The following is a 24,688-nucleotide window of genomic DNA, read 5'->3' as shown; positions in this document are numbered from 1 at the left end:
ATTCAAAGTTATAATATAATGTCGTGCCTCAAATGTAACTCGGCTGCCACTCCTAACGCTGCTGATGTCATCAAGTGTACCAAGTGTGATAGCATTTTTCATGTTGAATGTACGCGTATCCGAACAAAAGGAAAGTTAGCAGGACTTGGCGCAAAAAAAGATACGTGGCATTGTGACGATTGCAATAATACAACTGTGACTGTATCTTCCGCTGACCAGGATTCAGTTCTCCAGGCCATTAACTCGCTTTCTACTCAAATGAACTCTAAACTCGACGCTAATTTCAATAAGATAACAAGCCTGGAAAATGCCGTCATTAAGAACACTACTATTTTAAACGAATTGCAGAGTTCAGTGAATCTAGTCAAATTGGAAACTGAGAATCTAAGGGGTGAGTGCGAGGGTTTGAAGCAGTTGAATGATAAGCTTTCAAGAGAACTATACTATACAAAACAAGACCTCAGAGACTTACAACAATACTCCCGGATTAACAACATTGAAGTTGCTGGCATCCCCGTAACAAACAACGAAGATGTATACAGGATTATGGAGTGTGTTGCTAAAGCATTACAAGTGACATACTCCGGGACAGATATATCTATAGCACATCGAATTCCTGTGACAAAGAACGCTAAACACCCCTCCATAATAGCTTGTTTTTTATCGAGATCTACACGGGATTCGTGGTTGTCTGCTGGAAGAAAGCATCGATTAACGGCGAAGAAGGTGGACGCTGCCCTACCGGATGGAAATGTTTTCATCAACGAACACTTAACACCTCAGAACAAGTACATTCTATCGTACGGAAAAAGATTGGTGAAAGATAAAAAAATCGATAGTGCGTGGCTAAGGAACGGAAGAGTGTGGGTGAAGGTGCATACCAACGACAGTCCTATCAGAGTATGGGTTCCAGATGACATTCATGAGGCAGTAGCTAACAGTTCACGTGAAAACTGTTGAAAAAGTGGCCGGTAATGTGGAAAAAATTTTTGTAAAATAAGTCATGGATAAGCCAGGTACAATTTTTCTAATTCATTTCCTTGGGTCATTTAGATGGTTTTAATTTCTGTTGATTATTTTTTTGCGGTATTTATTGAATGAATTCAATATTAATTCTATACATTTTATAGGATTATCGTTAGAGTAATAATTAATCAATCTATTTGCTTGTTTTATTTCCATTATTCCAGCATAATAATAATAATAATAATAATAATAATAATACTCAACATTCTTAACCAGTCATTACTTTAATTTGATTTATCTGCGTTATCCGCGTTGAAAACAATGGTTAGGTAGGTTCAATTTTTATTTTTTCATTATTATTTTTTATCTTGCTTTGAGTGAGGAGTAGGATAATATAGTGTGTCTTTTTTGGAGTGAATTATGTATTATTCTCTAAATTATTTGAAAAATAATCTGGAAATATTTGAAAAATAATCTGGAAATATTTGAAAAATAATCTGGAAATATTTGAATTTAGTATAGGCTTTTGGATCACAAAGTGATTTCATTAGAATTTAATTTACTGTAGAATCTTATTAGTATATTTACTGTAATTGTTACATGTAGCTCCGGGCTTGATTAGCTGACTTGATTAAATATTTATTTTACTTCAACTGGTATCTTCTCTGTATAGTGATAACAGTCGAGTCTACTTTCTTTTCTAGCATTGTGCTGTTTTGTTAATTTATCTTGTTTTTGTTTTAGTTTTTATCTTGTTTTATTTCTACGCAGCTAAAAAAGAAAAACTTAACTAATTTCCTGTAACTTGGGTAGTTATAGTGAGGTTAAATATTTGTTTCGAATAATTGCATTATTAAAAAGTAATAGGATTCAATTCGAATAATTTTGTTATCAGAAAGTAATGTATTCAATTCGAATTAATAATTAAATTGAATAATTACATTGTTGGAAAATAATGATGCGATATTCAATTCGAATGATTGGCTAAAGTATTATGATTATTTGTAGTACGGTACCCTTTACAATTAATATTGATTGATGTCAATTAATATTGATATTAACGGATGTTGATTTAATCCTTATAATGCTGCTTGTAATTGCTAATAATATTGAATTATTCGAATAATTTTTCGAGAATTATCAAAAGTAATATGATATTCAAATAGTCTACTTTGAAATATTATCTATGGTAACATAATTAGACTATATTGCTTTATTATCAGTTATGATACACCCTAGTGTTGGTCTAATAATTTATGGTTCTTATTTACACAAATACCAAAAAAAACCATCTATTCTGCCTCCAATGTATATTATCATGTTCAAATTTTTTCCGTACATTATGTTACATGAAATTTGTATTTTTTTGTGGCGGTTGAGCGGGCGGATGGTCCCGGAGATTTTTTATTATTTTTTGTTTTAGAATTTTTTTTACTGTCTATGGACAGACATGAAATAGAATTAGACAATTATAATACAATATTTTGTAGAGAGTATGATACATTTAATTCATTCAATTTATTTTTTAATAAAGAGAGAAGCTTGAAAATAATTCATTTAAATATAAGAAGCTACAATGAAAACATTGACAATTTATTGGTGGGACTCAACTCATTAGATTTTGAAATAGACATTATTGTGTTGACTGAGACTTGGCTCAATATAGATGATATCAAGCAACTTGACGGTTATGAAACTTATCAGACAGCAGATAAGCGTAACAGAAACGACGGAGTGCTTGTTTTTATCAAGAAATCGTTATCGTCAGTTGGGAGAAGTTTGAATATCGGTGGGGTCAATGCTGTAGAAATTGACTTTCACTATGATAAAAAGAAATACTGTTTATTAGCAATTTATCGAACCCATGATTCTAATGTACAGGAATTCACTGATCATCTTAGAAATTATTGTATTGAAACCAATAAGGGCAAAACCAATATAATCGCAGGAGACATTAATATTAATATATTAAATAACGACTTACAAACAGACAGTTATTTAGATGCTTTGTACGAAAATGGGTTTATCAATTGTATTGATAAACCAACAAGAGAACAGAATAATAGCAGTACACTGATTGATCATGTATTTATAAAAAATATTGATGTGTCTTCAGTTCAGTCAGCAATTGCAAAAGTTTCTATAACAGACCATTACATAGTAGCCTTGCAAATAAATTCAAATTCTATGGATACAACCACAACTGAATCACCTAAATTTTACATTCATAGTGAAACTTTAGAATCTTTTCTCAGAGAGGAAACATGGGACTCTGTGATTGCCGAGCAAGATGTTAATACTTCAGCAGATAATTTTTTTCTATTATAAAATTTAACATTGAAAGGTCAAAAAAGCCGGTCACACAAGTGAACTCATGTTTTAGAAAAATAAAGCCCTGGATAACGGATGGATTAGTTAGGTCAATTAGAGAGAGAGATAATTTACATAGGCTTACTAAGAGACAACCCTTTAATTTAGAATTAATTAATTACTTTAAAAACTATAGAAATAGATTAAATGACTTACTTAAAAAAACCAAAGCCCAGTATTATAGAGATCAAGTAAACGATAGTGGTAATGACCCAAAAAAGTTCTGGCGCGTAATAAATGAAATTTCAGGAAGAAATAATAAAAAAGAAGGATTTCCATTAGATCATTTCAAAAAAAATTATATTTTTGATTCTCCACTTCATAAAGCGAGAGTAGTTGCAGATGAATTCAACGACTATTTTTCGCACGTAGGGGAGAATTTGGCAAAGGCCGTTCATTCCAATAGTGTTCCAGCTATTGATGATGATCTCTATAGACTCGACACGAACTTCATCTTGCATCCGGTAAATGATGATGATATTTGTAGATTTGCTTCCGAAATAAGAGGCATGTCCGCTCCCGGCTTCGACAATATATCTGCTCAATTTTTCAAACAACATATTAAAATCTTTATTAAACCCCTTAAACACATTTATAATTTGAGCATTACTCAGGGTATTTATCCAGATAGTTTTAAAATAGCCAGAGTTTTTCCACTTTTTAAAAATGGTGATAGATCCCATGAAAGTAACTACAGACCTATTTCTATTTTAAGCATTTTCTCTAAAGTTTTAGAAAGAATTATAAAATTTCAGTTGAGTAATTACATTGAGGCTAACAACATTCTTGCAGATGGACAATTTGGATTCAGGAAGGACAAAAACATATCTGATGCACTGTATAAATTAACTCAAGAAGTAGACCAATCAATAAATAAAAACCTTAATAATTTAATAATATTTCTGGACCTGGCCAAAGCCTTCGATACAGTCGATAGATCGAAGCTATTAAAAAAACTTGAAATGTTAGGTATTCGTCACAACTCTTACAATTGGTTCAGGAGTTATCTATCGGATAGAAAACAGGTCGTCCAACTGTTGGGTGTTGAGAGTAAAATTAACAACATTGAATACGGTGTGGTTCAGGGCAGCACCTTGGGGCCTCTCTTATTCCTGATTTATATAAACAACTTAGCTAAACTGCCACTTGACGGTAACCTGTTCCTATTTGCTGATGATACAGCTCTGCATGTAACCGGGGTGAATAAGGAAGAAATGTATCAAAAGGCTTCTCGTGATCTCCACCTTTTGAAGGCGTGGTTTGATGATAATATTTTGACGCTTAATATAAAAAAATCAAAATTCATGGAAATTTCTTTACGGAAAAATCATGAGCCTTCTGTTGACACGTTAATGTTACATTCTTGTGGGAATCCAGATAACAATCAGTGTCAGTGCGATTGTATTGAGAGAGTGAGTTCTTACAAGTATTTGGGAATTATGATTGATGAAAAACTTAACTGGTCAGTTCACATTGCCTATCTGAAAAATAAAATACGTAAATCCATTTACATTTTTCTCAACTTACGTCAGTTTTTTTCTAAAGATGAACTTAGGAATGTATACTTTGCATATGTCCAATCGTTAATAGTTGCTGGGATTTTAGCTTATGGGGGTGCTTATAAAACAAACACTTAAAAACTTATAAAACTATCTCCGTTATTGATAACTCAAAAACTAATTATAAAAATTGCTTTAAAAAAACCCGTCCGTACCCCAACTGCACTCATATATGACGAGTTCAACGTTCTCGATATTCGCCAGTTGTATGTCAAGAGCCTACTGTTGTATATTCATAAATATAGAGCAGATATGTTCACGAGAGTTGCTCACAACTATAGTACTCGGTCGGCGGAGTCTTTGGGCATAGAAGTACCTAGACTTGTGGGGGCTCACTCCACTACAAACACTCATTACATTTCGCACATCATTTTCCGAAACATTCCGGCTTTCTTAAGAAGGGTAGAGGATTATTCCCTTTTTATTTATAAAAACTTATTACTGGTTGGTTGAAGGAGATTGGCAGGGAGGGTATTGAAGAACTAATTCATTCTATTTATCAATAACTAATTAACTGATGCCCCACAGCTCCGTTTCATAAAAAAGAAAAATTTCTCATATAGTAATGATAATAATAAAAATAATAATAATAAAAAATAAAACAAAATATTAAATTTGTTAATAACAATGAAAAATAAATAAAAATGAATAGCGAGCATCTGCGATCTGTAAGGAAGCTGTATTGCAAACGATGTTTATAGTAATACAGTATTATGGTAATTTTATGGTTTTTGCTGATGAATGCGAGAGTCAATCAGTCAGTCGTGATCAGTTTTTATAATTATATAAATAGATTTTACGCTTACCCTAGTATATGCTGTGTTGTTTATTGTAGTGCAACAATATATGGTTTCTTTGTTCCACTGATATGTGTTGTTTTATATTGTTCTAGTTTCTAATACTTTTGTAATATTCTTCTCTCTTGAAGTATAGTATTCTCTCTTATAGTATATTCTCTCATAAAGTATATTCTCTAGTATATTCTCTAGTATAAAGTATATTCTCTCTATAAGTATAAAATGCTTATTTTAAGTAACAATATAGGCTATTAGGCCTATATTTAAATAGTATTGGCTATTTTAACAGACTCCATGTACCACACACAGGCTCTGGCCTAAGTGGTTGTGATGCATAATATTTTTTAGAATTTGTTCTGCCTAAAGTATACACTGTTTGTAAATTATGTTATGTTATTGAGTTATAAGTTTTTTCTTGTATTTTGTTATATGCAAAATAAAAGCCAATTTGATTTGATTTGATTTGATTTACTACCACCTGATTTGAGAAGAATAAATACCCATAAACACTTCATGAATAAAACTAAGCTTTGGCTATGGCTTCATTCGCCAGTCGAGGTGGAAGGCTTCTTTAAGGTTTTGAGTTAATAAGTTTCAATATATATCCACAAATCAAGTCAACCTTGTATTGACTACTACATAGTCCATCAATTTATTCTGTGTGATACGTTTTTGTCTCGATGATGTCACTAATAACTGTCTTTCTGTTGAATTATACTACACTATGGAATTGATTGTTATTTTAATTATATTATTTCTCTGTAGATTGATAGGTATTATCGCTCTTTCTCTACAAATGGGTGTAATTTATAATGGTAAATGATACTAAAAATGTTTGTTTTGTATGTATGTGCGAGCTTGCACTCAATCATCTTCATTTCATCTTCATTACATCCTACTTAAATTCTGAATCTCTCTTCTTTCCAACTCCTTTTCCTAGACCTACTAAATCTTAAACTATATCAATTTATAAAATAAATAATCTTACTTATAACACTTTGTATATGACTCCTATTCGCGGACAAAGTCCAGTAACATACTGTACTTTTTGTGAGTAGTATCTTGTTCACTTGTAACTTGTCGTGTTATACTTTTGTTAATATTTTGTATGAATTTCGAGTGAATAAATTTGAATTTGAATTTGAATTTGAAATGCTTCAACATGAACATTCTCAGTACGGCAACCTATATGATATTATTGATTTAATGTTTTCTCACCTTTCCTCCGGCTAGAGCTGCCACTACAGTTGCAATAGTACTAAATACGCGCACAACTAAAACTTTAAATTCTACGACATGAGGCATTTTGACTCCATTGAGGTAAGCTATCACTGCTGGCACGCCACTCCCCGAGGCAGCTGGCTGTAACACCAAACAAAACTGGTCAGAAAACAATTAACGTCAAGAAAAATTATGTTTTTTTTTACAAATAATGATAAGAGTTTCAATAATTTATAGGTATTTTTTATGTTTCATCGCTATTTATTACTTTCATGTTTCTCTGCTATTATTAATGTCCTATTAAACCTTTAGTTTTACATTGTTTGTTGAATAATATCGAACCTAGTTATGTATTATTAACTCACTTTATAATATTATGTATTAACTCACTTTAGATATAAACTGTTAGGCCTACTCATTCTTTTCGTTCCAACAATATTGAGATTTACTAATAATTTTTTCGGCATGACTAATTTTTTTACCTTATTGTTAGAATATCATGTGTGTTTCAATAATTCATGAATTATATTATCGTATACATCGCTCTAATTCTTAAGTAGATGACTTATAAACACAGGGAATGTAGATGAGGAAAGTTAATGGGGACCAGTGTTTTCTATTACGAACTTTACTTCCCACCGCTTTCCATTTAGCAAACTTCTTCCTATGGAGATGGAAATTGATTATTGATGGAAATTGACGTAATGAAAATGTACTGGAAGTTACTAGCTGCGTACTGGCAGTGATTAAATACTGGCTATTTAAACTTGCTAGCTGCATAGGCCTACATGCAGCCTGTCACTTTTTGTGTCTGATTTTTCTGTGTGTGAGCAGCTATAGATGACATTAGAGTAGACTACTTTATTTTCTATAAGCCTACTTGATTCAGATACAGTACATATTTAATATATACGTTATATTGTTAATATTTTTATTCCCCACAAACCCGTAAAATTTCGAAAATATTCTTCTAACTCTTTTTTCTCCTTCTACTTTTTGGAAAACTCTGGGTTTCGAGTTTTGAGTTAATATGCATATTTAATTTCGAATCAACCACCAATTGACAGCTGAAATATTGTTTGGGGCGTATTTCACCCTATTTGCAGTTGATATGAACTAGTTTCCGAATTGATGACAAATGCATTCAGATTGTATGTTGATGTAATCGAGAGAGCTCCCAAAGCTAATAACTGATCCACTATAGTCTAGTGTAGGCCTATCCTGTCGTAGGATGTTAAGTTAATTTGATAATTTTAAACTACTGGGCTGCTTGATGACATTATTATCCTGCTGAACTGATAAATATCAACAAGTACGAAACCTACCGTACTATAATTGAAAACTGAGAATAAGTTATTAAAATTTACAGATATAGTATTTCAAATTGATGACAGCTTTTCTATACATATATGACTTGATTTTTCCAGTCTTTAGTTTTAATATCGAATAGCATTATACCACTCTTTGGAAAACACAGATACACTGCGTTGTTTAAGAAATTCAGTAAACGTTTTCAACTTCCTTTTTCTATTACTAATGAGAGTTTCATAATTGGTTTCTTTCATTCATTCTGTCAAACGTACATTGACTTTTTTTACAAAAATCATCTTGTCAAGCTTGAATAGCTAGCTACCTAATTGTAATTTTATCCAAATCCATCTACTTAGAATTCACCTTGTATCTCGATCTTTTTGTAATTATATTTCCTTACTTTAAAATTATTCATTCAAAAATAATTTTATATAAAAACTGAATTGAATTATTTAAACAATTCTAAAATAATGTTGATATGAATTATATGTGGATTTTTCTTATGTTTTGAAAGTGAAGGATTATTCTTTATAGAATTGTACTCACCTCTACGTAAACTACTAATATCGATGCTACGAGAACTGGAAATATTACAAAGGACAACCATAGCATATAAGTGAGATAGAAGCACTTCTCTTGTACACACTCGTCCATATCTGTTACACCAAGTTAAGGAAGCCGACCAACATCACGGCTTTACTTCTATTTTTTAATATTACATGTTTGGTGCAGAGCGCTACTTTTACGGCATATGCTTCTTATATTGCTACAGAGGTGAGATTTGTGAGGGTAGCAAAGGGTTGGTTGCTTTTCCTGCTGTTTTGCGCGGCTAAATAGGTCGAACAAGAAAATAGTTTGAGAAGGAGAGGATGAGACAGAATGTATTTGAATGAGATGGGATGTGGGAGTGTGTGGAATGAAGATTTGGACTGAGAGAGAGAGAGAGAGAAAAAAGAGAGATAAAATGAGGAAGATGATGATGATGATGTTGATGATGATGACACACGAGAAGGCGAAGGCAAATGAATATTTGAGTCGGATTTGAGATTTTATAATGCAGATTCAAAACAACATCGAATTCGGTTTACGAGCCACGGGTGAGAGCTGAGAAAGAGATGGATGGATAAGGAAAGAATGAGAGATGCACACTTTTCCGATTTTCGTTCGTTTCTCTCAGCCATACGATCTTATTTACTTTGCGAAACTGGGGATTACGGAAAACTCACACAAAAATATTTCAGAACACTGCACCAGCACGCATATGCACCGGAATTCAAGACTGGTAAGGACGGTGTTGAAATATTAAAGAAAACGTTAAAGTTAGTACCATATCGTATACCTCAATAATTTATTATTCAAATTAATTTCGTCATATAATTCAACTCTCAAGTTCTCTCTTGGAATCTAGGAATAAATTAATAGTTTGATTAATAAAGTGAATAAATGGAGTGCTTATCATTGATTATTTTATGTAATACTGGATTTATGGAATGCCGTTCATAATGGATTCTAAAATTGATTAAAAATAAAATTGACCAACTATTTTGCTTTCAAGTCACCATTGGACAATCAACAACATGAACAATCCATTCAGAATTCTGTATTTAAATTTGTATTCATTCTTTGAATTGCATAAAACTGTTGGTGTTGTAGTGAAAATTATATTGTGGTAACTAACCATTTTGAAAAGAAAGACTTTAAAATCCCAACCACAAATGTATTTATTATTGCTACTGTTGAAGCCATAAATTTATTGAAATACCGAGATGCTTTATAAACTAGCTATATTCATGGTCAACCTACCATGGTCTGATAAAGCAAACCTAAAGTTCAGAGCAGCAGAATCAGCATGCCAGCGGGTCAAGCGCCAGGATTGGTGGATGAACGACCTATCAAGGTGATCGTCCGTCATTGGCAAAGACTTTTCAATAAACCGCTGAATGTGGGAGTGGCTTGTCTTGTTGTCTAGAGTCTCGACCAATGGCTCACGTTCTCCTTGTCAGCTCGTTCTTCTGCCAATCATGACGCTTGCTGATTGTTAGACCTATATATTAATTAATGTTATTTATTTACACGAATACAAGAACTAATTAATTATTGGGAGAGGAACAAAGAGATTAACCCACAACAATTGCTCTTTCAAATTATGTAGATCTGTACTAGTAGGATACTACTAGATCTGTACTAGTAGATCTGTACTATAGTTTTAGATTACCTGAGTTTGACAATTGTGTAACAACCGAAGCCGGTGTACCGAAATATTCTTAGTACGAAATAGTCTTAGTACGTTACGTCACAGGTATAGTTCTTCGTTATATTGATAAATTTGTGGTTGTGACAACTTTTTTCTAACTTTTACTATAAGTTTTTCAATTGTGAAGAATGTTTATCATATTCCAAATAAGTTGAAGAAAGTTGATCAATGAAATGAATTTTCAAGGGGATTGATCAATAAATAATCAAACGTCATGATTCAGGTTTTGGAGCATGTGAGCATGGAGTAATAGTGAGAATTCTTCAAAACAACAGAAACAGCTCGTGATGGAAGTCGGTGCATGCATTAAATTTCTATGTCATCAAATTCAAGCCTACGGTATTGCTCTCCTTGAAATAACGCACTCTCGGTAATCAACTAACAATACGCTGTTACTAAATATATTATGAACATGAACTTTTGTGAAATATCTAACTTGAAAAATAAATGATTGCTTCTCGATCAACGATAAAAAATATAGAATATTAATCCAATTTTGATACTAATAAATTATTCCTTCACCTACATCGTGAGACATAAAAAGCTATTTTCAATCAATTGTTGGTTTTTAGCATAATGTTGACCGAATAGCTCTCATGATATGGTTATATTGGATTTTGCCTGATTATTTATTATCGTAATAATATTGATATTATTACGATATGATTGAGTAGACATTTTATGCATATTTATTCATTTGCAAAGGCAACTTTCCACAAGTTAGTATTTTATAGGCCCAGGTGATGTTGAGGGTATGAATAATAATACAGTACCTACAAACGTTTCTATTTGTGATGATTTCATGAACGGATCAATTAAATAGAGAGATGATGAATAAATGAGATGGAACTTTAGAATGAATAACCTGTTAAATCTATACTATAAGAACCTACTTGCTCCTATCTTGTCAAAATTAATATTATTTCAACTTCAATAAAAGATTTAGATAGCCTACTTAGTTTTAGGCCAAATGTAAAAATTCCACTACATCACCAAATAAAGAAGTAATTTCACTCAATTTATTCAGTTGATTTGCAGTAGAAAGGATACAATGCTTGAGCACACCGTATTTGAAGTCTGCGATTTGTGAGATGGCTATATCGAGAAACACTCCAATGCCTGCAGATAGGAATCCAATCAGAAAGAACACGAACCATCGTGCTACATCAGTTTGGATAATGTAGGGATAACCTCTTGTGTTTTCCTCGTCAACAAGTAGCTGATTCTCGCACGTGTCGTAGTCTAAACTCTGTAAAACATATATACAATCATCTTGGTAACGATATTATTACTACGATGCGTGCACAATTTATCGTCAATAATAATGTATTAATCCCTTCGAGGACGCAAGGGTGTTTCGAACTATAAAAATGTATTCAAGGCATTAAAAGTCTGTGGTTTATCCAGACTTTGGTCAGTGAACAAGATTTTTGTGCAGTGAGCCACTTGTATAATGGAGTAGAATATAATGCCTAAGAAGTAGTGACCTCTCTTGACAAACCATAAATGGAGATAGACCTACAAAAGTCATATCGGCAGAACACTTAACGTGGCTCTCAAGTGCAGAGGTTCCCAAACTGTGCGCCGCGGCGTCCGGGTTCGCTGCAAACAGTGTGGATCAATCTGTGTGTGTGCCATGAAAAAATATTAACAATCTTACGTAAAATAAGTTGATAATGAATAACTATTTGACCGAGCGAAGTGAGGTCTAAGATTCAAGTCGACGGTTTGGCATTTCTTGTTTAAATGTTCAAATGTTTATATGTTGCGCATTTACGTCGAAAAGCGGTAATAGATTTTCATAAAATTTGACAGGTATGTTCCTTTTGCGCATCGACATATAAACAAGGTTTTTGTAAATTTTGCATTTCAAGGATAATATAAAAGGAAAAAGGAGCCTCCTTCATACGCTAATATTAGAGTAAAAATCAGACTATAGAATTATTCATCATAAATCAGCTGACAAGTGATTACACAGATGTGTGGAGAAGCCAGTCTATTGCTGTATTTCCATAAGGTCTATAGTTTCAATCAGGTACTTGTGGATGAGAATACTGCGTGAGGTCTACTGTTCACAGAACTACTAGTAAGAATATAAACTAAAAAAATTATCACAATGAATAATGCAATGCGATATAAATGAATTATAGGGCCTACTAGGTGCGCCGCCAAGCCATATCTGTACTCAAAGGGAGCCGTGGGTCAAAAAAGTTTGGGAACCTCTGCTCTAGTGTTTGAACTTTAAATTCTAGTTATTCCAAAAACTTTTTAAAAAATATATAGATATTATACTAATATATTGGCTATAAGTTCTAGTATTGACTGCAGTATTGGCTAAAAAAGATAGTATAGGAGTAAATAGTACGGTATTTGTAGGCTAATTATTATTGTATTGCGTGGAGGAGGTGAAATGAGTTTATACCTGTTGCATCTATCGATAAAGATCATTTAATATTAATGCTCCATCTAACTTCTATCATAGAGAAACAATAGCATAAGTAGATAATACCATGGTATAGGGCGTTTATGTCGCAACTTTTACTGTTATCTCAAGCTGATAGTCCACGTAGTTCTTTCCCGTGAAGCTGTGTGACGCTGGTAGTCTCTCATATTGTACCGTTCATACACTCTCACCCGGCCAAAACAGTAAAAATCGACAATAATCGGTTTGAGTTAACAGTAGAAGTTGCGACATAAACACCCTATATCATGGGATATCTACTTACGCTATTGTTTCTCTACGTGCATGTCGCTGGCCCGGCCACATTCGAATTTCACCAAACAAACTATGCCAAGATTTACTACCTATTTTCTACTATTTTCTACCTCCAATAGCCGATTTTCTACCTCAAAGATAGCAGAGATATTGAATAAACTAAAGTGCCGGGCCAGGGACATGTTAGCCCGGCCATCTCTGAATTTCACCAAACAAACTATGCCAAGATTTACTACTTATTTTCTACTATTTTCTACCTCCAATAACAGATTTTCTACCTCAAGGATAACAGAGATATGAGCAAAAATATAGAAAGGTCAATGACCTCTCAGCCCGGCCATCTTTGAATTTGACCAAACCAAATATGCCAAGATTTACTACCTATTTTCTACTATTTTCTACCTCAAACCAACTGAAATCTAACCATTCATAACGGAGATATTGGCGAAAATATGTGTAGGTCAAGTGCATGTCGCTGGCCCGGCCACATTCGAATTTAACCAAACAAACTATGCCAAGATTTACTACCTATTTTCTACTATTTTCTACCTCAAACCAAACTAAAATCGAATCACGCATAATGGAGATATTGGCTAAAATATGTATAGGTCACGTGCATGTCGCTGGCCCGGCCACATTTAAATTTCACCAAACAAACTATGCCAATATTTACTAAATATTTTCTACTATTTTCTACCTCCAATAACCGATTTTCTACCTCAACCCAAACGGAGTTATAGGGGATTGTAAGTTTTCACCCACCCCCCTCGCCTATCACCACACACGTAAAAACGTTTCTAGCCTTGTCATGATTGAATTTCTGAAAAACTAAATGAGCCAATATGTAGTACACAAGCTCTGCTATCATATTCCACGAAGAACGGAATCGATAGCTCATCACTAGACAAAGTTATTGAGTGTTTAAAGATTACCCCCCCCCCCTCGTAACAGCATGTCTCTGGCCCGGCCACATTCGAATTTAAACAAACCAACTATGCCAAGATTTTTTACCTATTTTCTGCTATTTTCTACCTCCAATAAAAGATTTTCTACCTCAACCCAAAGGGAATTATAGGGGATTGTAAGTTTTCACCCACCCCCCTCGCCAATCACCACACACGAAAAAACGTTTCTAGCCTTGTCATGATTGAATTTCTGAAAAACTAAATGAGCCAATATGTAGTACACAAGCTCTGCTATCATATTCCACAAAAAACGGAATCGATAGCTCATCACTAGACAAAGTTATTGAGTGTTTAAAGATTACCCCCCCCCCCTCGTAACAGCATGTCTCTGGCCCGGCCACATTCGAATTTAAACAAACCAACTATGCCAAGATTTTCTACCTATTTTCTACTATTTTCTACCTCCAATAAAAGATTTTCTACCTCAACCCAAAGGGAATTATAGAGGATTGTAAGTTTTCACCCACCCCCCTCGCCTATCACCACACACGAAAAAACGTTTCTAGCCTTGTCATGATTGAATTTCTGAAAAACTAAATGAACCAATATGTAGTACACAAGCTCTGCTATCATATTCCACGAAGAACGGAATCGATAGCTCATCACTAGACAAAGTTATTGAGTGTTTAAAGATTACCCCCACCCCTCATAACAGCTTGTCTCTGGCCCGGCCACATTCGAATTTAAACAAATCAACTATGCCAAGATTTTCTACCTATTTTCTACTATTTTCTACCTCCAATAAAAGATTATCTACCTCAGCCCAAAGGAATTATAGGGGATTGTAAGTTTTCACCCACCCCCCTCGCCTATCACCACACACGAAAACACGTTTCTAGTAATATTTTCAAACTGTCCAAAAATCCACTGTTTCTTACTCAGCCGCCAATTTGTTACTCACACTACTATCTCAACCAAGGAATCTCAGACAGTTTCAAAATTGGTAGGGAAACTTGGGATATTTGGTAGTGGTTGATTTTAAAAATAAGCATGTATTGAACTATGTTTTGAATTGTTTCTGATGAAATACCATATAACAAATAATAATGTTGGGAAATAAACATAAAACAACTTATTACATAAAAAATGCATTGCAAGACGTACCTTTATTTCATCAATAACTATAATTGAACATTTGATACACTAATTAATATTTGGAATACCTTTATAAAATCACAACTAATTGTTCACATTCTGCAAACAGAAAGGAGAATAGAAAAAACATCTTTATTTGCAATGGATGAAAATCGCAAACTATGTGAACATATAAGATACACAAATTAATATCTGATTACCTTTATACAATCGAAACTAATCGTCCACATTTTGCAAACAGAAAGATAAGAAAAATCATCCTAATTTGCAATGGATGAAAATTGCAAACAATTCGTTCATAAGATGCACAAATTAATATTTAAAATACCTTCATACAATCGAAACTAATCGTTCACATTTTGCAAACAGAAAGAATACTAGAGAAATCATCCTAATTTGCAATTGATGGAAATCGTAAACTATATGAACATATGATACACTAATTAATATTTGAACTACCTTTATGCAATCAAAACTAATCGTTCACATTTTGCAAACTGAAAGAATAGAGAAATCATCCTAATTTGCAATTGATGGTAATCGCAAACTATATGAACATATGATACACAAATTAATATTTGAACTACCTTTATGCAATCAAAACTAATCGTTCACATTTTGCAAACTGAAAGAATAGAGAAATCATCCTAATTTGCAATTGATGGAAATCGTAAACTATATGAACATATGATACATGATACATATGATACAAACCTGTTATCTGATAATGTTATTGTTCTCAAAACATAATCTCTGTTCATTCTTAAAGTTTGGAGATACATTTCTTTTACATCAGTCTCCAAATACAATATATAATTAGGAGTATTTCTAGGTAACCAGTAAAGACGCTTAATAAAAAATCTATGGAATATTTCTAGATCGTTTCTCTCCTGATAACCCCACACCTGAGCTGCATAAGTAACCGTAGATATACTAACTGCATTGAAATCTTGCCATTTTGTTGAAACAGTCACATCGTCATTTGCTATCAATTTATTCCACAAACTCTGAATTCCAAATTTTGCTGTTCTTAATTTTTGCTTGAAATGTTCTGATAAAGACAGAGTTGATGTGAAACTAAACCTAAATACTTATATTCCTTCACAATTTCTACAGGTTCACCTCCATACTTCCACTTTTCCCTTTTACACAGCTTTCCTCCATTTCTAAAAACCATCATCTTTGATTCATCGATATTAATAACTAGACTCCAACGATTACAATAGAAATGTAGTCCATGGATCATTCTCTGCATTTCAGTAACATTGTCGGAAATGATAACAAGTTCTGCATAGAAAGAGCGTTCAATATCATATCTCCTATCCTGATTCCCCCTCCCAAAATATCGCAAATATCATAAATAAATGAGGTGAACAAAAGTGGAGACATGAGACAGCCCTGCTGCCTTAATCCGATTTCAATACTTATGTCTTCAGTTTGACGCTCCTCCTTGCACCATATCGATGATTTTGCATTTGGAGCGTATAGCGCTCTTATTAAATTAACAAATTCACTTGAAACTCCTATCTCGGCCAGTCTATAAAAGAGTGCTTCTCTCTATACTGAATCGAACGCAGCCTTATAATCGACGAAGAAACAGTATAATCTTTTACACATGGATAGAGAATGTTTAATTACGTTGAAAAAAATATAAATGTTATCAATTATTGCGGAGTATTCTTTTCGAAAACCTGCTTGATTCTCACTAATGACTTCTCGACCATAAATCCACTTCTCCAATCTTGTCAACAAGATACTTACAAATATTTATTACTGTAAATTGCATTTGTAAATGAAATCGCTCTGTAGTTCTCAGGATTATTGGGATCATTTTTCTTATTGAACATTGCATTCACTCTAAAACAACTATAGAAATGTGATGCACTAAACTTTTGTGGGTGATTCTCCAAGATATTTCCTATCTATCTCTACTATCACTAATACTGAACATTGAAAACTGTGCTTGTACAAAATTCATTCTTGTTTTGAAATTTAATTGAATAGTAGTGATATATCAATATTTTAAGAATATCTTGTCTTATGCGAATGGGACATTTCCTGGAAATTCTTGTAAATATGGAGAGAGAGAGAGAGAGAGAGAGAGAGAGAGAGAGAGAGAGAGAGAGAGAGAGAGTTGTTCATATTGCATCATTAATTACTGAAGAATGGCAGAATAGTTTATATTTTCTTTTACTTTCCTTGCCCTATTGCCATAGGTAAGGGAAGTATTGCTTTCCGAGAAAATTAAGGTACCCCAATTTCTAAATTTCTATACGTTTCAAAGTCCCTGAGTCCAAAAAAGTGGGTTTTGGGTATTGGTCTGTATGTGTGTGTGTATTAATGTATGACCTCCTCTTCCTAGAACTATGATTTCCACCTCTCAAATATTTGAATTCTGTGTTCTTCTGGTGAAAACGTGAATTATCTCGTTTTTTGAATCTCAAATAGCAATAAAAATGTATCTATTGAATTTATCAATTGGAACTCAGCTGTTCTCGATTCAGGATGACCTCCTCTTCCTAGAACTATGATTTCCATCTCTCAAATATTTGAATTCTGTGTTCTTCTGGTGAAAACGTGAATTATCTCGTTTTTACTTTCCTTGCCCTACTACCATAGGTAAGGAAAGTATTGCTTTCCAAAAAAAATTAAGGTACCCCAATTTCAAGTTTTCTATACGTTTCAAGGTCCCCTGAGTCCAAAAACATGATTTTTGGGTATTGGTCTGTGTGTGTGTATGTGTGTATGTGTGTGTGTGTGTGTGTGTGTGTGTGTGTGTGTGTGTGTGTGTGTGTGTGTGTGTGTGTGTGTGTGTGTGTGTATGTGTGTGTGTGTGTGTGTGTGTGTGTATGTCTGTGAACACGATAACTCCATTCCTAATTAACCGATCGACTTGAAATTTTTAACTTAAGGTCCCTATACCATGAGGACCGGACAATAAGAAATTCAATAAAATTCAATTCAAGATGGCGGAAAAAATGGCGGATAATTACTAAAAAACCATGTTTTTCACGTTTTTCTCGAAAATGGCTCTAACGATTTTCTTCAAAATTATATCATGGATAGCTATTTATAAGCCCTATCAACTAGCATAAGTCTCATTTCTGGGAAAATTTCAGGAGCTCCGTAATATTCTTGAGAAAAATGGCGGATAATTACTAAAAAACCATGTTTTCACGATTTTTTCAAAATAAATTGACCGATTTTTTTCAAATTCATACTCTGTATAGTTATTTATCAGCTCTATTAACTGGCATGAGTCTCCTTTCTGGGAAACTAATGGGGGGTCCACCCCATCCTTGAGAAATGGACTTTGTAACCTCCTTCTCGTGCATGAGGTAGGTAGGTAGAGCAGTTCATAAAAAGAACACATAGTCGAGATATTTCATCTGTAGAACAGCTGTTTTGACGACTTTAAAAAAATGACGACTAAAAAAATCATTGAATTTCACAATTTACACAAAGGAAAAAGTACTCTGAAAACAATTATATATACACATATACAAAAGTCTGATCGTATTTTCGAATATGAGCAAGGAAAGTTGTGTGAGTGTACCACACCAGATTTTTTGAATTTCAAATAGCCATAAAAATTTATCAATTGAATTTATCAATTGGAACTCATCTGTTCTATATTCAGGTTGACCTCCTCTGCCTAGAACTCTCATATTCGAGGATCTTAAAGCATTTCTCTGTGTTCTGCTGACAAAAATACATTTTTCTAGTGGAACTTGGAAGAGCATTTTTTCAAATCCATTTATTTCGACTTTTTCAATGGAACTATCGTTATTAATCTCCAGGAACTGTAGAACTATCGATTCTGCATCCAGAACTGTCAATTTTGGATGTACTTCTAGGAAATGCTCTTCCAAGTTCACACTGGCGAGAAGCACAGCTTTATTTTCTAAAGCGTTTACTCCTGTTGAATACAAGCACTCCCAGCTGGTCATTGAGATTGGAGACTGGAAGACTACGGTTGAGTAGTTTTATATTCGTCAAGTCAATTAAATACATCTGTAGAGTTATGTCAATGGCTAACGGGAGATACCCCAGAGAATGCATTGATAGATTATACGAGTTGGCGCAACAGGATCAAGATAACCAAGGTAACTGGGTGTGTTTGTTGAAGAATCAGTTGCATCTGGCGGGTTGCAATCTGGTTGGAGATTGGCAGGACAGAGAAAAGTTTTCTTAAGTCTTACAAGTTGAAGGAAGGAAAACTAGTACAAAACTGAAAGAGAAGGAATATGTTGAGCATTTTCTGTGCCCGATGTATGGTGGAATAAGAAGACACTATTTAGAAAAATTCACTACAAATGTGGTTACTGACGATGACAAACTCATGGTTTTACTTTCGAACTTTACGGAGCAGAAAATCAACCGTTTGTATGGGTATACAATGAAAGCAATCGAAATCAGATCTATGATAATAAACACTTGAATAATGTCCGATAATTATAGTCAGGGAACAGAGATTATCATTGAAAATATTAAAAGTATTCGATGCTCATTTTAGACGGTTAAATGGGGAATGCAGTGAGCTGAATAAAGTAAGTTTGATGGGGATAGATTGAGCTCTAAAAATAAGATAGTTGGAAGAGATTATTGTATGTGTGACGGATTATTATATAAAAATGTATTATTGGATATATTTGTCTAGAATTGATTATTAATGAAGTTAATACTGTTATTACTCGTTTCGTTTATAAAATAGGAATAGGTAGATATTTAAAACTGGAATGTTATTATTGTTGATTACTATAAATGGTATTTTTTTAGTATGTGAGAAATGTATATTGGATAATTTTACAAAAAATTCATTATTTTTGTAGTTGAACTGTTATTGCACGTTTATAAAATATGTATAGGTATATATATTATACGGGAGTGCTATGATTGATAGATATGGGATTGTTATTACATGGAAATGTACAGATAGATATTTTATTTTAAAATTTCAAATTTGTCGAATGTGATAGATCTATTCTCCTGTATATTAGGAACATATATACTTACTAAAGTACTCTTACTTGTGATATATATTTAAAGCTTGATTTAAGACATACCAGTAATGTGATATCATAGAATGTAATGACTGTATTCAACTCAACTCGTTTGTATTAGCATATGTGCTTGAAACAAATAAATTTATTCTATTATTTTATTAAATCTTCAATACGTTACCCTCACATACATTGATTCATTGACTTGAATCAAATTTATAATTATACTAGGTAGTTCAGATATTAATTTGTGTATCATATGTTCATATAGTTTGCGATTTCCATCAATTGCAAATTAGGATGATTTCTCTATTCTTTCAGTTTGCAAAATGTGAACGATTAGTTTTGATTGCATAAAGGTAGTTCAAATATTAATTTGTGTATCATATGTTCATATAGTTTGCGATTACCATCAATTGCAAATTAGGATGATTTCTCTATTCTTTCAGTTTGCAAAATGTGAACGATTAGTTTTGATTGCATAAAGGTAGTTCAAATATTAATTAGTGTATCATATGTTCATATAGTTTGCAATTTCCATCAATTGCAAATTAGGATGATTTCTCTAGTATTCTTTCAGTTTGCAAAATGTGAACGATTAGTTTTGATTGCATAAAGGTAGTTCAAATATTAATTAGTGTATCATATGTTCATATAGTTTGCGATTTTCATCCATTGCAAAAAAGGATGTTTTTTCTATTTTTTCAGTTTGCAAAATGTGAACGATTATTTTCGATTGTATGAAGGTATTTTAAATATTAATTTGTGCATCTTATGCACGAATAGTTTGCAATTTTCATCCATTGCAAATTAGGATGATTTTTCTATTCTTCATGTTTGCAAAATGTGAACGATTAGTTTCGATTGTATGAAGGTATTTTAAATATTAATTTGTGCATCTCATGAACGAATTGTTTGCAATTTTCATCCATTGCAAATTAGGATGATTTTTCTTATCTTTCTGTTTGCAAAATGTGAACGATTAGTTTCGATTGTATAAAGGTAATCAGATATTAATTTGTGTATCTTATATGTTCACATAGTTTGCGATTTTCATCCATTGCAAATAAAGATGTTTTTTCTATTCTCCTTTCTGTTTGCAGAATGTGAACAATTAGTTGTGATTTTATAAAGGTATTTCAAATATTGATTAGTGTATCAAATGTTCAATTATAGTTATTGATGAAATAAAGGTACGTCTTGCAATGCATTTTCTATGTAATAAGTTGTTTTATGTTTATTTCCCAACATTATTATTTGTTATATGGTATTTCATCACAAACAATTCAAAACATAGTTCAATACATGCTTATTTTTAAAATCAACCACTACCAAATATCCCAAGTTTCCCTACCAATATTCAAGGCACTGTTCCAGGGTACGAAATTAATCTACAAATAATTTTGAAACTGTCTGAGATTCCTTGGTTGAGATAGTAGTGTGAGTAACAGATTGGCGGCTGAGTAAGAAACAGTGGATTTTTGGACAGTTTGAAAATATTACTAGAAACGTGTTTTCGTGTGTGGTGATAGGCGAGGGGGGTGGGTGAAAACTTACAATCCCCTATAATTCCCTTTGGACTGAGGTAGATAATCTTTTATTGGAGGTAGAAAATAGTAGAAAATATGTAGAAAATCTTGGGATAGTTGGTTTGTTTAAATTCGAATGTGGCCGGGCCAGAGACATGCTGTTATGAGGGGTGGGGGTAATCTTTAAACACTCAATAACTTTGTCTAGTGATGAGCTATCGATTCCGTTCTTCGTGGAATATGATAGCAGAGCTTGTGTACTACATATTGGCTCATTTAGTTTTTCAGAAATTCAATCATGACAAGGCTAGAAACGTTTTTTCGTGTGTGGTGATTGGCGAGGGGGGTGGGTGAAAACTTACAATCCCCTATAACTCCGTTTGGGTTGAGGTAGAAAATCGGTTATTGGAGGTAGAAAATAGTAGAAAATATTTAGTAAATATTGGCATAGGTTGTTTGGTGAAATTCAAATGTGGCCGGGCCAGCGACATGCACGTGACCTATACATATTTTAGCCAATATCTCCATTATGCGTGATTCGATTTTAGTTTGGTTTGAGGTAGAAAATAGTAGAAAATAGGTAGTAAATCTTGGCATAGTTTGTTTGGTTAAATTCGAATGTGGCCGGGCCAGCGACATGCACGTGACCTACACATATTTTCGCCAATATCTCCGTTATGAATGGTTAGATTTCAGTTTGGTTTGAGGTAGAAAATAGTAGAAAATAGGTAGTAAATCTTGGCATATTTGGTTTGGTCAAATTCAAAGATGGCCGGGCTGAGAGGTCATTGACCTTTCTATATTTTTGCTCATATCTCTGTTATCCTTGAGGTAGAAAATCTGTTATTGGAGGTAGAAAATAGTAGAAAATAAGTAGTAAATCTTGGCATAGTTTGTTTGGTGAAATTCAGAGATGGCCGGGCTAACATGTCCCTGGCCCGGCACTTTAGTGTATTCAATATCTCTGCTATTTTTGAGGTAGAAAATCGGTTATTGGAGGTAGAAAATAGTAGAAAATAGGTAGTAAATCTTGGCATAGTTTGTTTGGTGAAATTAGAATGTGGCCGGGCCAGCGACATGCACGTTGTTTCTCTATGCTTCGATTAACGGCTTTTGATTGTGTCTTACCTCATACTTTGACGAGATGAAACTTAGCGAGCTAGATTTTGCCCTGACAGTGCGCAAGCGAGAAGAAGATGACGTGCTCGCAGACGATGAGGGATTCTGCAAATAAACAACACAATTAATATTATAACAAAAAATAAGAAAGTTGAATTTATTAAACTTAAAAAATCACTCTAAAATAACAGAACCGGATTTAATCAATTTTTGCCGCGATCAAGAGTGCCGTCCTCTCACTCACCTATACCATGAATATCCTCATGAAAATGATATTCCTACTCTTCTATTGGTTGGCTTACGATTGGTTGAGTTCTCTATCACTGAATTCTCATCGGTTGTTGTCAAGACAACATAATCGCTCCTCTCTAATTGGTTGGCTTGTGATTGGCTGAATTCTTCATTTCATTTATTTGTTGATACAATATTCATATGAATATGATCGGGTAAGAACAACAAAATTATTCTGTTCCCAAATTTTGATAACTAATAACATGTCCGAAAAATATGTTATGTTTTTCGCCTTTGTCATAACGACTGAATTACTATTCTCGTATCGTATTTGTTAGATTGTGATTGGTTGAATAAACTCTCACTCAACTTGGACTACCAAAACAGTAACAAGCTGCAAAAATAGCTTGAAGGGCTATATGAAGACATGGCTGTGTGAAGGGCCGTTAAAGGGCCCTACACACCTACGGATTTGGCTCGCGGATTTGGCCTGTCTTGGCCTGTGTCCTTGAACGACTCGGAGCAAAATCACTACGCGAGCCCGGCCTGCCGTACTTTTCAAGGCTATCCTCTCCACCAGAATCCAAATCGTCCAATAATGGAGATAGAGGAATTTTGATTTCAGAATTGAATTCAGCGACCCCAAATTCTTTCAAGTGTAAGTCCCATTTTCGAAAATACCCGAAAAAAAGGAGTTATGGCTGTTCTTAATATAGCTTTCTATTATCATAGTGAAAACGTACTAGGTTAATAAGGTAATAATTTTTTGCTCACAAATGGAAAGGTTTGAATACTTAAAATTTTAGGTCTAAACATGAACATTTTAAAAACTTTTTTTATTTTAAACTTTGAAAAGATGAATCCAAATATGAAATCAGAAAATCAACTATGAATATGATAAGAGTTGAATATGAATTCAACTCTGACCATTTTCACTTCTATTTCCTACTCATTGTTATGTTATCTGTCTCTCTCTACACACACTCTCTCTCTCTCTCTCTCTCTCTCTCTCTCTCTCTCTCTCTCTCTCTCTCTCTCTCTCTCTCTCTCTCTCTCTCTCTGACGGATGTGAATTCAGTGGGCTTTTTGAGGTCCGCTGAAGTGCAGTTTCATTATCAGATCTTTCAACGCTACTTAAAAGTAATCGTGCTTTATTTATAGTTTCTTTTTAATATATATATTTCACTTTTCTTCTTCATCTCTTCTCCCTGTCCCCTTATTTTTCTCTATTCTCTCTAACTCCTGGATAGAGCTTTCTGCTATCTTATAATTATAACAATTAATCTGTAATTTTCCAATTATCTACTAATTTTTCTTTTTCTTAATTGCATTAATACTATTTTGTTCATGATACTATCGTTTATTTTGTTCATGATACTATCGTTTATTTTGTTCAATTAGCTAGATATATATTTAGTAATGCTGTTTTTGTGCAATGGGTCTGTCGAGCTCGAGACCTAGCTCAATAAAATCAATCAATCAATCAATTTCTCTCTCTTTCTCACACAGACACAGACACACACACACAGCGTAGCAGTAGATAGAGAATTGA

At 33.4% G+C, this 24,688-nt stretch overlaps 1 protein-coding gene across 3 annotated transcripts in view; it reads right to left on the bottom strand.

Moving 5' to 3' along the window:
- The window catches only part of LOC111051011 (H(+)/Cl(-) exchange transporter 7), a 101,134-nt gene that overhangs the window by 33,915 nt on the left and 42,531 nt on the right, over positions 1–24,688 (bottom strand). For all 3 annotated transcript variants that reach the window (XM_039433943.1, XM_039433944.1, XM_039433945.1), the window contains 4 exons: positions 22,915–23,010; positions 11,529–11,727; positions 8,771–8,880; positions 6,911–7,054 (listed from right to left, as the gene is read on the bottom strand). In XM_039433943.1, the coding sequence (XP_039289877.1) occupies positions 6,911–7,054; positions 8,771–8,880; positions 11,529–11,727; positions 22,915–23,010 (549 nt within the window). The remainder of the gene's footprint in view (positions 1–6,910; positions 7,055–8,770; positions 8,881–11,528; positions 11,728–22,914; positions 23,011–24,688) is intronic.

This window comes from Nilaparvata lugens, chromosome 8 (assembly GCF_014356525.2).
Source record: "Nilaparvata lugens isolate BPH chromosome 8, ASM1435652v1, whole genome shotgun sequence".
In the NCBI taxonomy this organism is placed as follows: Eukaryota; Metazoa; Arthropoda; class Insecta; order Hemiptera; family Delphacidae; genus Nilaparvata; species Nilaparvata lugens.
The sequence above is the reverse complement of the archived record's forward strand: the minus strand, read 5'-3'. Positions and strand labels throughout refer to the sequence as shown.